This window comes from Molossus molossus, unplaced genomic scaffold (assembly GCF_014108415.1).
Source record: "Molossus molossus isolate mMolMol1 unplaced genomic scaffold, mMolMol1.p scaffold_m16_p_2, whole genome shotgun sequence".
Classification (NCBI taxonomy): Eukaryota; Metazoa; Chordata; class Mammalia; order Chiroptera; family Molossidae; genus Molossus; species Molossus molossus.
The window spans coordinates 48,595,691-48,608,821 of NW_023425355.1; the positions used below are offsets into that span (position 1 = coordinate 48,595,691).

General features: G+C 43.0%; 1 protein-coding gene across 1 annotated transcript in view; it reads left to right on the top strand.

Annotated features, from left to right (window-relative positions):
• Positions 1-1,610: 1,610 nt before the first annotated feature.
• Positions 1,611-13,131, top strand: part of IL13RA1 (interleukin 13 receptor subunit alpha 1) — an 85,174-nt gene continuing 73,653 nt past the window's right edge. The window contains exon 1 of the mRNA XM_036270432.1: positions 1,611-1,738. Within this exon, the coding sequence (XP_036126325.1) occupies positions 1,666-1,738 (73 nt within the window). The 5' untranslated portion in view covers positions 1,611-1,665. The remainder of the gene's footprint in view (positions 1,739-13,131) is intronic.

Genomic DNA, 13,131 nt, shown 5'->3' on the forward strand with positions numbered 1-13,131 from the left:
TGACCCTTGAACTGCAGGACTCAATATCTCAAAATTTAGCACACGCAAGCCTGCCTCCTGGAAACCTCCCTTGTCCCTTCCCTCCCATAAGGTGCCCCTTCTTTGTGTCCCACAGTTCCTTGTTCTTGCCTTTACAATAGCCCTTTGCACTGGATGTAGCTTTTTGTTGGCAGGGCCTATTTTTAATGACTGTCTACCACAGTTCCTGAAAGGACAATAAATATTCATTGAATTTCGATAGGTTAAACATTCCCATGCCCTTTGGGGAGGGTCGGGACTAGGTGTATTATCAGAATTTTTATTGCTATATTTTTGCAACAGATTCAGGTACAATTCAACCAAAATACACCTCAGTTAGTGGGTCTTGTCTATTCAGACATGACCCTTTGGGGAGGTGGTAACAGGTCCATGTCCTAATCCCAGACAACTGTGACTATGTTACCTTACCTAGCAAAAGGGACTTTGCAGATGTGATTAAATCAAGGGTTTTGAGATGAGATTATCGTGGATTATCTGGTAGGTCCAATCTAATCAAAAGGGTTTTAGAAATGAAAAAGGGACAGTCAGAGAGGAGGAGATGTGACAAGGAAAGCAGAGGTCTGAGTGGCATAGCAACAAGCCAAGAAATGAGGGCCGTCTGTAGAAGCTGGAAAAGGCAAGAAAATGGATTCTCCCTTAGAACCTCCAGAAGGAAGGCAGCTCTGTCCATGCCTTGATTTTAGCCCAGTGAGACTTCTAACCTCCAGAACTGTAATATAACACTGTTGTTTTAAGTCAGCAAATTCGTGGTAATTCGTTACAGCAGCAATAGCAAACAAAGAGTTCCTGGTTTCCTCCATCCCCAGGCTCAATGACCCTCAGCCCCACTTTCCCTATTTAATGTGTATCCTTCTGACTCACTTTACAGCTTCTAAATACATACCCATGAAAAAGAAACACATAGAAAGTTAGTTGTGTGCTTCTTAAAAAATCCAAGTACACAGTATGGCACTGATCCCCATATTTAGAGCTGTGCTTGCCCCCCCTCAACATTATGTATTGTTCAAATATAATTCAAATATACCTTTAGTCCTTTTCACAAAGCCACTCCCGCCCAGTCCAATCTGTGGTCTTCCAAGTCCACCCTATGAGGTCGGGCTGGGATTACTAACCCTGGACTCACAGTTTAGGAAACAGTGGCTCAGAGGCCAACGATTAGAAGCCACGTCTCTAGACTCCCAGGCCAAAGCTCTTTCCCGTAGATGGCCCTGCCCTGGTGCCCAGCAGGGCACAGTCCTTAGCACTCCCGAGGCCCCGCAAGTTGGCAAGCAGCTGCGACGCGGGCCTGGGCGCGGGGAGCGGGGAGCGGGGACCAGCAGGCGCTAGGGCTGGGCCACGACTTGGTCCAGAAGTTTTGTTTGGCCGGTGAATGGACCCGGGAGGGTCCGAGCTCGGAGGGGCCAGGTGTCGCGCGGCTGAGCCAGGGAGCCACTGCGTCCCGCCCCCACCCGCGGCGGCCGGCTAGGGTTACCTGCGGCCGGTGGGCGGGGCGGCCCTTCCCGTCTACGCCGGCCCCAGCCTCCAGGGCGGCGGAGTCGGGAAGTGGGAGCGGGAGCGAAGGAGGCGGAGACTGGCGAAACTGCCGCAGCCGCTCGCCGGGCGAGGGGCTCCGACGCGAGGGGCTGCATGGAGCTGCCGGTACGGCTCTGCGGGCTGTGGGCGCTGCTTCTCTGCGCCGGTGTGGACGCGGCGCCCAGGGGTGAGTGCGGACCCCGGCCGAGGGGCGGAGGGGGGCTCGGCCGAAAGGCAGGCGAGGGCGCCCCGAGGCCTAGGGCCGCGACTGAGGTGGGCGCCAGGGTCTCTTCATCGACGCCCAGTGATCAGCGACGGCGGCCTCCGGCGCCCGCTTCGAGTTGGGGGACCCAGGGGCTGCGGGGCTTTCCGGATCCAGGGTGGCGACAGCAGAGCGGTAGGACGAAGACTCTCCGCCGCACTTCCCTTGCGTGGTAGGGAAGAGCTGAAGAGCTAAGGAGCCCGGCGCCGGCCTGGACTGAAACATGCCTGCGGCGTCAGGGGGCGGCGGGTCAGGACCAGGAATGTCGCCTAGGAGTCCAGGAGGGGATGAGGGGCCTGGAGCCAGTGGGAACCGCGACTGGGGGAGCTGGTCCAGTTCCTGCCAAGGGCCATTCGGACATTTATAACATCACTGGCAGACCATACAAAATTATCAACCTAAAAACAGCCTGCTGTATCTCGTCAGGCTAATTTGGTGAGGCGTGTGATCTTAGCTGGTGTTGATTTCGTGGGCCTTATGCGGCCCACGGGCTAGAGTTCCCCACCCCTGAGTGAAGGGGTGGGAGTGAAGGGACCTTTGAAGGTCCTAGCTCTCCTAGAAAAAGGGTGTGCCTGTCAAGGCCTCTTCTGGCGTCCAAGAAATCCATTGGGAATCCTGGAGCAGCACCCAGGTGGATGCTTTTTGTTTTTTCTTCAATAACCTTTATATTTTGGAATAATGTTTGATTTGCTGAAAAGTTGCAAAAAAAGTATAGAGAGTTCGCATACACCCCTCACCCTGCGCTGCAACTTTTATTGAACCCGTGAGAATCACTGTGAAAAGTTGGGGGCCAGTGACTTCCTCAGCTCCTGGCACTAGTGGCCTTCTGGACATTTTGGGCAATGACAGTAGCTCCAAATTTGATAGGTTTTATTATCACATTGACACGAACACTCACAATTTGCTTATTGCATTTTCACCTGCGTATTATGCTTTTCAACCCAAGTTAAAATGCTGAGTAGGAAACCTTGACGTCCTCTGTAGATTCAACAAAACATATGCAGAGTCTGCTCTGTACCAGTTGGTGGTCCCCTGGCTGAGGATGCAGGGTGAGTGCCCCATAGAGCTTATCTGCTATTGGCAGAGTTGGGAGGAGGGAGCATATAAGATATGTCAGATGGTGATAAGTACTATATAGTAAAACAAAAGCTGGGAAGGTGTTTGCCATTGTAAAGAAGATAAAGTGGCATTTCAGTAGAAACCTGAGAGAGGTTTGAAAATTGTCAATCAGTAATTATTCAACTCTCTGCTTATTACTCAGCCAGGCTCTGCTCCCTTTCAACCTCAGTGTGTACACCATCATCCTTGGCCCCAAGGTGCCTCTTGTTCCCATAATTATTTGGGGAAACTGCTGTCCAGCGACGGGAAGGGACTTAAGGTCATGGATCTCATCAGTCTGATTTTCACAGTGCTACTCTGGCACCCTCCCTCCTATACACATCCTCCCCCACACACCTGAAACAACAGCTGGCCTTCTAGACAATACTGGCAACCCCCAACTTAATCAGTTTTGTCACAAGAGTTCATTGGCAACTTGATTACTTAGAATACAGAAACTCTTTTCCCATTAGAAATCTTGATGGAATTGCATTGAGGTATGATAAAGAAAGGAAAAAAACAAAACAGTCAGGGGACTTGAGTTTTAGTGGCCAGACATTTCCCAGCTGTTGGACCCTGGGCTAGTCATTTCCCCTTATGCAGCAGTTTTCTGTGAACTTTGTAAATTCTAAGGGCTCTTCTAGCTCTAATCTTGCGAGTTTAGAAAATGATTAGGTTACCAGCTTAGTCTAGTCTGTTTAGAATGGTAGCCCACATTGTAGCATGAATTAATAACACCAACTAGTATTTATATAGTATTTACTCTATGTCAGGCAGTGTTTTAAGTTTTATGTGTACTATTTCATTTAATGTTTACACAAAACCTATCCTGTAGGTGCTGTTATTAGTCCCTTTTTGTATATGAGGAAGCCGAGGCACATTGAGGCTAAGAGCCTTTTTGAAGTCTCAGCTGGTAGAGCAGAAGAGCCAGGCTTCCAACACAGCAGCCTGATTTCAGAGGCCTTAACCACTGTATTGGTGCCTCTCTGTTTAGAAGTGAGGGGAGTCCTTGGCCTAGGAGAGGAGTAGAGTGCCTCCCAGAGTAGAACGGCAGGACTGGTTAGGACCCATAAAACTATGTACAGGCCACTTGTTATGAAGTGAATGATCATAGTTCGGAGACTCACTTTATAATGACCAGGCTGTGTCATCCAAACAATAGTAGGTATTGTAGACACTCAGAAGAGGGGAAACTCTGAGGGCTGGTAGTTTCATGGAAGAGGTAAAACTTGAACTAGACCTTCAGGATGGGTGGAATTTGAATAGGTGAAGTTATTTCCTTTCTGTGTGGGGGGAGAGGGGCGTGGGGAATAACAGGAGCAAAGGCCCTGGTGTGAGAGGGTGAGAGGGTGAGAGTGCATTGGCAAAGTCAGTCCAAGCAGAAGAGCTTCATTTGCCCTTGAAGGCCCTGAGTGGGGGGCAGAGTAGGAGAATTACACTGGAGGAGAAGCCAGCAAAGAGACTTAACTGGGTGAGGGGGATTGCTGGAGTGAGAAGCTATGTAGGAGTCTAGGTGTCTCACAGCTTGTAGAGAGGAGGGATCCACTAGAAAGTTGTGTTGTGGCCTGGCCAGTGTGGCTCAGTTGTGGAGCATTGATCCATGCATCAAGAGGCTGCCGGTTGGATTCCTGGTCAGGGCACATGCCCAGGTTGTGGGCCAAATCCTCAGTGGGGGGCACGCGGAGGCAGCCAATCGATTTTCTCTCTCACTGATGTTTCTATCTCTCTCTCCCTCTCCCTTCCTCTCTCTCTAAAATTAATAAAGAAAAAAATTTGAAAAAGAAAATTGTGTTGTGAACACTTCCTGTCCAGGACCATGACTGATTGCCTCACAGGGTTCAGCAGAGTACATTACTATGATTGGAATGACAGAGAGAGATGTTGGTACAAGAAAAAATTGACAGACATTGATGACTAAGTACATGCAAGGGAAGGAGATGGATGACTCATATGTGATTCTTGTGATTTTCTTCACTTTTCCCAAAATATGCTTGCAAAACTATTAGTTAAGCAACATGCCTTATTAGAAAAAGCATTGGTTGTGTTAATTCCTAATTAGAATAGGATATTGTGCTAGATTACCATACAAACTCACTTGAGGTTTGAAGTTTAGTTGGGGGAACTACTTGAGTCCCTCTCTTGTTCCCACTTTGCTTTCTGGAGTCAGCAATTAGTCTCTAAGAAAGGGGCGAATTAGATACCTAAGGAAAGTTTAGCAGGCAGAAGAGAGATGTTCTATCTCAAAGACCATGGGCACATCACTTCCAGAAAAAGAACCAAAGCAATTGTTTAGAACCATTTTGTCCCTTGAAAGAGAAAGAAGCTAGCTAACATTTATCAGTGCCAGGCACTGTTCTGAGCATTTTATCTGTATTAACTCATTTAATCCTCATAATTACTGTTAGGTTATTATAATCACCCTCATGTTAGATATGAGAAAACTGAGGCATAGAGAGTTTAAGTAACTCGGCAGCTAGTAGCAGAGCAGGCACATGAACTCAGGCAGTCTGGTTCCAGAGTCCATGTGCTTTAATTACTACATCATTCTGAAATTATTTGTCCTACTGTATGTGAGCAGCTGTTAGAGACCTTTACAAGAAGTACAGTCTCCACTTATTTATGTAGGTGTCTGTATGTATTATACACACATACAAATGTATTCATATGTATTTAAGCACTTGGAGATTGTATTTAAAGTTTCAGTGTGTATATATCTGTGTGGGTGGAGTATGTATGGGGGCGTGTTTTAAAGTATAGGAAGTAGAAACGTCTCAAGAAAAGTGGGAGGAACAATTAGGAGGGAAAAGAATGGCAGATATCCTCAAGTAGCCTAAAATGCAAAACAATGAGATCTAAAGGACACAGTCTAAAGGATACTTCAAAACAGTTGGTGAAAAAAATTAAACCCATTTGTGAGATTGGAAATAGGGCAGCCTATTTTTCTATTGAAATACTGAGGTTAAAGAAAGACTTTAAGAGGTCTTAAATTACTTGAAAATTGCAATCTGATTTAATCGAACCATAAGTAGGTACTATTTGATTATCAGGGCTTTAATTTTTGTGTGGGAATGGAGGTAAGTAGAAAGGTTGTTTCAGAAAGTTTGCTGCAGTGTGGTTCTGAAACCTGAAAAATAAGGCAGATAATCCTAAAGTAGATTATAGTCTTCAGTAGGAGCAAGTTTTTATTAGAGGCTCTATATCTCAGAAGTGATTTTTTTTTCCAAAACCATCATTGATGTGATATTAGAAGGCCAAAATGGAATAGCTGTACACTCCTGTAGTCACTTAAAATCCTGTTGCCTGAGCCATTGGTACTCCCTGGCACTAGCTGGTTAAGAATAAAGTGCAATAGGAATTTTCTGTTTCCACAAGGACTTGGTCTGCTGTGGGCTGCTCCTTCCCACATTTGGGCCTCTGGTCTACTTTGCTAAAAATCTAATGGTAGTAGAGTTGGGAAAGAGGGAAAGAGTATTGAGAGTTCAGGGCCTTTGGAGGCTGCTATGTACAAAACCAACTGTTGAGGAAATCCAAACTACGCAGTGCCTGTGGGGTTGATATTTTTTGGACACGTGGAATTTTTGGTTCAGTTAAAGAGGAAAGGAGTGCTATAAGTATTGCAGATTATGATTAAGTTTGCCACTTTATAGATAATTTGGGGGGGGGTGTTTTAAAAATTAGTTTAATAAAATTTATTTTGGAATAATTTTAAGTTTATAGAAAGGTTGCAAAGGTAGGACAGAGCATTCTTATACACCACTAACCCAGTGTCTGGAGGATGATCTTGGTAGTCTGGCCTCAGGGGAAGTTCTCAGGAAAGTTTGAAATGATGTCCCCCCCACCACTGTTCATTTCCCTGTGTTTGGCAGAAGTAGTAAACCTCCTTTCCCTGATTTTAGAGCTGGGTCCAAAATAATAGTCAGTAAATATTTGCTGGAAATAGTGGTGGGTTTTCGCCATATGAAACACATTTTTAAGATACTAGTTCACAGTTTCTCCTCTTTTCTTCCCTCTACTGATTAGCTAAAGCTACAGTTCCAGCTGCTTAGTGTCAGACCTCAGGAGAACAGCAAGGGCTGTTAAATATTTCTTAGTACTTCTTTGGAAGAGTTATAAAAACAATTGCCAGATTACATTAGCAAGCAGATGAGCCACTTAAACTCACTGGAAGAACTGCTGAGATGGAAGTGAGATATGGATCCTAAGTGTATGGAACACCAAATTCCTGCAGGAGGAAAACTCAGAAATTTAAGAATACACTCTTCTCTGTATAGCAATAGGTAAGAATGTGGCCTTGGAGCCACATGAATTTCTGGGTTTGCACCAAGCTCTGTCATTCACTAGCCTGAAGATATGGGACAAGTTACTTACGGTCCCTGTGCCTCAGTTACCTCATCTTAAAGATGAGGCTGATAATCCCTATCTGGTAAGGTTGTGAGTATTCAATGGATGAATATGTGGAGAGGTATTTAGAACAGTGCCTGTCTCAATAAATGCTAGATTTTTTTTCCCATTAATTTATTTATTTTTGTTACAGATGTTTCTCCTTTTCCCCCCACTGATACCCCCCTTGCTTTGTCCCCAGCTTTGTTGTCCATGTCCATTGTTCATGCATACATGCATATAACTTCTGTGGTTTATCTCTCCCGCACCACCCCGTCTTCTGGGGATTGTCAGTCTGTACCCCACTTCCACGTCTCTGGGACTACCCCATTCCTTAGACTGTTATGTTCATTATGTTCCACAAATAAGTGAGATCATAGGATACTTGTCTTTCTCTGTTGGGCTTGTTTTGTTTAGGATAATACTTTCCAGGTCACTCCATGTCATCTCAAAGGATAGAGATCATTCTCTTACAGCCGCATAGTACTCCATTATGTATTTATACCACTGATTTTTTAACAATTATTCTACTGATGGACATTTGGGCTGTTTCCAGATCTTAGCTATTATAAATAGTGCTGCTACAAACATGGGGGTACATATATTCTTTCTGATTGGTGTTTCAGGTTCCTTAGGATATATTCCTAGAAAGGGGATCACTGGGTAAAAAGCAGATAAATTTTTATTTTATTTATTTATTTATTTATTTATTTATTTATTTATTTATTTATTTATTTTTAATCCTCATCCGAGGACATTTTTCCATTTTTTGTACAGACAGAGTGGGAGGGAGAGAGAGGAAGAGAGAGAGAGGGAAACATTGATGTGAAACGGACACATCGAGTGGCTACCACCCGCACGACCAACCAGGGCCGGGGACAAACTGCAACCGAGGTACGTGCCCTTAGCGGGAACCGAACCCGGGTCTCTCCGGACCGCAGGCGGACGCTCTAACCGCTGAGCCAAACAGGCCAGGGCAAAAGCAGATACATTTTTAATTTTTTGAGGTAATACCATATTATTTTCCATAGTGACTGCACCAGTCTGCATTCCCACCAGGAGTGTACTAGAGCCCCCTTTTCTCCATACCCTCGCCAACACTTGTTTGATGATTTGTTGATGGCGGCCATTCTGACAGGTGTGAGGTGATACCTCATTGTTGTTTTAATTTGTATCTCTCTGATGATTAGTGATGTTGAGCATTACTTCATATGTCTCTCAACCATTTGTATGTCCTGTTTGGAGAGGTGTCTATTTAGTTCCTCTGCCCATTTTTGAATTGGGGTCTTTGTCTTCCTTTTGTTGAGCTTTATGAGCACTCTATATATATTGGAAATTAACCCCTTATCTGATATATCATTGGCAGTGATGCTCTCCCATACAGTGGGTAGCCTTTCCATTTTGATGATTGTATCTTTTGCTGTGCAGAAGCTTTTGAGTTTGATGCAGTCCCATGTGTTCATTTTATCCTTTGTTTCTGTTGCTTTTGGTGATATATCAGTGAAAATTCTGCTGCATATGATGTCTGAAATTTTGTTGCCTACATATTGTTCTAGGATTTTTATGGATTCATGAGTCACATTTAAGTCTTTTATCCATTTTGAGCTTATTCTTGTATATGGTGTAAGTTGATGGTCTAATTTCATTTTTTTGCATGTAGCTGTCCAGTTTTCCCAATACCATTTATTAAAGAGGTTGTCCTTACTCCACTATATGCTGTTGCCACCTTTGTCAAATATTAATTGAGCATATTGTCTTGGATCCATTTATGGGTTCTCTATTCTGTTCCACTGATCTATCTGCCTGTTCTTGTGCCAGTACCAGGCTGTTTTGATTAAAGTGGCTTTATAGTATAACCTGAAATCTGGTCATGTGAATCCTCCAACTTTATTCTTTTTTTTTCAAGATTGCTGTGGCTATTCGAGGTCTTTTTTGGTTCCATATGAACTTTTGAAGAATTTGTTCTAGTTCTGTGAAGTATGTCATTGGTATTTTGATGGGGATTGCATTGAATCTATAGATTTTTTTGGGTAGTATGGACATTTTAATGATGTTGATTCTTCCAATCCATGAACAAGGTATGTGCTTCCACTTTTTTATATCTTCCTCTATTTCTTTTTTCAATGACCTGTAGTTTTCTGTGAATAGGTCCTTTATTTCTTTGGTTAAGTTTATTCCTAGGTATCTTGATTTTTTTGCTGTGATGATAAATGGGATTGTTTTTTTAGTTTCTCTTTCTGTGCATTCATCATGGGTGTACAAGAATGCTGTCAATTTCATGACATTAACTTTTTATCTTGCTACTTTGCCAAATTCATTTATTAAGTCTAGTAAATTTTTGATGGAGTCTTTGGGGTTTTCTACGTATAGTATCATGTCATCTGCGAATAATGACAGTTTCACTTTCTCCTTTCCAATTTGTATCCCTTTTAATTTTTTTCTTGTCTGATTGCTGTGGCTAAGACTTCCAGTACTATGTTAAATAAGAGTGGCAAAAGTGGGCATTCTTGTCTTGTTCCTGTTCTTAAGGGAAATACTATTAGTTTTTGCCCACTGAGTATGATGTTGGCTGTAGGTCTTTCATATATGGCCTTTATTATGTTGAGATATGATCCCTCTATTCCCACATTGCTAAGCTTTTATATCAGAAATGGGTGGTGGATTTTGTCGAATGCTTTTTCAGCAACGATTGATATGATCATATGATTTTTATCTTTCATTTTGTTTATGTGGTATATCACATTTATTTATTTGTGAATATTGTACAAGCCTTGCATCCCTGGGATGAAGTCCACTTGGTCATGTTGAATACTTTTTTTGATGTATTGCTGGATTCGATTTGCTAGTATTTTGTTCAGGATTTTGGCATGTATGTTCATCAGGGATATTGGCTTGTAGTTTTCTTTCTTTGTAGTGTTTTTTTCTGGATTTGGAATTAGAATGATGCTGGCCTCATAAAACGAGTTTGGAAGTCTTTCTCCTTCTTGAGTTTTTTTGAAATTGTTTGAGGAGATTGGGTATTAGTTCTTCTTTGAATGTTCGGTAAAATTCCCCCATGAAACCGCCTGGGCCTGGGCTTTTGTTTGCTGGCAGAGTCTTCATTACATCTTCAATTTCTTTTGTTGTTATTGGTCCATTCAAATTTTCTCTCTCTTCCTGGTTCAGTTTTGGGAGACTATGTGCTTCTAGGAATTTATCTATTTCACTTAGATTGCCCTGGCCGGTTTGGCTCAGTGGTTAGAGCATCGGCCTGTGGTCCAGAGAGACCTGGGTTCAGTTCCCGCTAAGGGCGCGTACCTCGGTTGCAGTTTGTCCCCGGCCCTGGTTGGGTTGTGTGGGTGGCAGCCACTCGATGTGTCCCTTTCACGTTGATGTTTCTCTCTCTCTCTCCCTCTTTCCCTCCAACTCTATCTGAACAAAAAATGGAAAAATGTCCTCGGGTGAGGATAAAAAACAAACAAACAAACAAAAAACTTAGATTGCCGAATTTGTTGCCGTATAATTGTTCATAATAAATGTTAACAATCCTTTGTTTTTCTGTGTTGTCAGTTATTATTTCTCCTCTTTCATTTCTGATTTTGTGTATTTGGGTTCTCTCTCTTTGTTTCTTGGTGAGTCTAGCTAAGGGTCCATCAGTCATGTTTATCTTTTCAAAGAACAACTCTTTGTTTCATTGATCCTTTGAATTTTTTTTTTTTTTTTTTGGTCTCCATGTCAATTATTTCTGCTCTAATCTTTACTATTTCCTTCCTTCTACTTGCTCTGGGGTTTTCTTTTTGTTTGTTTCTAGATCTTTATGTTCTGAAGTTAGATAGTCCATTAGAAATTTTTGTTCCTTCTTGCGGTAGGCCTGTAGTGCTATGATCTTTCCTCTCAGAACTGCTTTCGCTGCATCCCATAGATTTTGTGTTGTTGTGTGTTCGTTTTCATTGGTTTTCAGGAAAATTTTAATATCTTCCTTGATCTTCATGGTAACCCTTTCATTGTTCAATAACATGCTATTTAGCCTCCATGTTTTCAAATGTCTTTGCATGTTCTTGTTGCAGTTGATTTCTATTTGAATGCCATTATGTTCTGAGAAGATGCTTGATATGTATTCAGTCTTCTTGAACTTGCAGAGACTGAGTTTGTACCCTAACATGTGGTCTATCTTTGAGAATGTTCCATGTGCAATTGAGAAGAACGTGAATTCTGAAGTTTTCAGGTGTAATTCTCTGTAGATGTCTATTATATCCATTTGTTCTAGCGCTTCATTTAGAGTCTGTGTTTTCTTGTTGATTTTTTGTCTAGAAGATCTATCCAGTGATGTCAGTGGGGTGTTGAAATCCCCTGCTATGATTGTATTGCTGTTGATTTCTCCTTTGAATTCCTCCAGAAAAATTTTAATATATGTTGGTGCTCCTATATTGGGTGCATATATGTTTACCACGGTTATATCTTCCTGTTGGATAGATCCTTTCAATATTATGTAATGATGTAGTGGCCTTCTTTGTCTCTAGTTATGGCCTTCATTTCGAAATCCTTTAATCAGATATGAGTATTGCTACCCCAGCTTTTTTTTTTGCTTTCTATTTGCTTGAAAGATTTTTTTCCATTGTGTCACTTTCAACCTATGTGAGTCTTTTGTTGTGAGGTGGTTCTCTTGTAAACAACATACATGTGTCATGCTTTCTTATCAGTCACCTACTCTGTGTCTTTTTATCGGAGCATTCAAACCATTCACATTTAAAGTGATAATTGATTTGTACTTATTTATTGCCCTTTTTGTTTAGTGTGGTTATATTTTTTTTCCTATTTATTCTAATAATTACAGCAGTCCTTATAGCATATCTTGCAGTGCTGGTTTGGTGTTAATATATTCCCTTAGCCTCTTTTTGTCTGGAAAGCCCTTTATTTGACCTTCTTTTTTGAATGATAGTCTTGCTGGGTAGAGTAGTCTTGGATTCAGATCCTTGTTTTTCATGACCTTGATTACTTCATGCCATTGCCTTCTGGCCTGTACTGTTTCTGTTGAGATGTCAGCTGAGAGCCTTATAGGGTTTTCTTCATAGGTAACCTGTTGTTTATGTCTTGCTGCCTTCAGGATTCTCTTTTTGTCTTGAATTTTTGGCACTTTCATTACTATGTGTCTTGGTGTGGGCCTGTTTGGGTTCTTCTTACTTGGGCCTCTCTGTTCTTCTTGAACTTGAATGTCTTCTTCCCCACAGCTCTGGGAAGGAGCACACTGGCCACTGTCTTTTGTGGCCACAACTTAGCAAAGACTCTAGTGTCCTCCAAATCTCGGGTGTCCCCACACAGTTCCAGCCCAGTATGCCCTCCCTCTGCCATAGCCCCCAAGTGAGTGGCTGTGGCTATTGTAACGCTCTGTCCCGGCTCTCTGCGCTGTGGAGCAGGCTTGGTGTTTATTCCCCAAGGTCGCTGCTCACAGCTAAGACTGCTGCTGTCCGACAGCTCCCAGCCCGTCACCCTCTTTCACCTCCACAAATCCTACCTGTGTCCCTGGTTATATCGTTCCTCCTGCTGCTTTTCTGTTGCTTTTTTCCAAGGATTTGTCTTTATTTTAGTTGTAATTCCAGTTTGGTCCTGGGAGATCATCTGTGTAGCTTCCATTCACTCCGCCTCCATTTTCACATCCTTTATGCCCATCTTGTGTGCGTCTGGGTCGCACGGGCCTCTCTGGTGACCTCGCACCCTGCAGGTTCCATGGGTAACTGGATTACACAGTTTCTTTGGGGACCTGGCTCTATGCCTATCTTATGGGCTGCTGGGTTGCACAGGCCTCTCTGGTGCTTCAGCACCTCACAGGTCCCACAAGTAACTACATCGCACAGTTTCTGCTG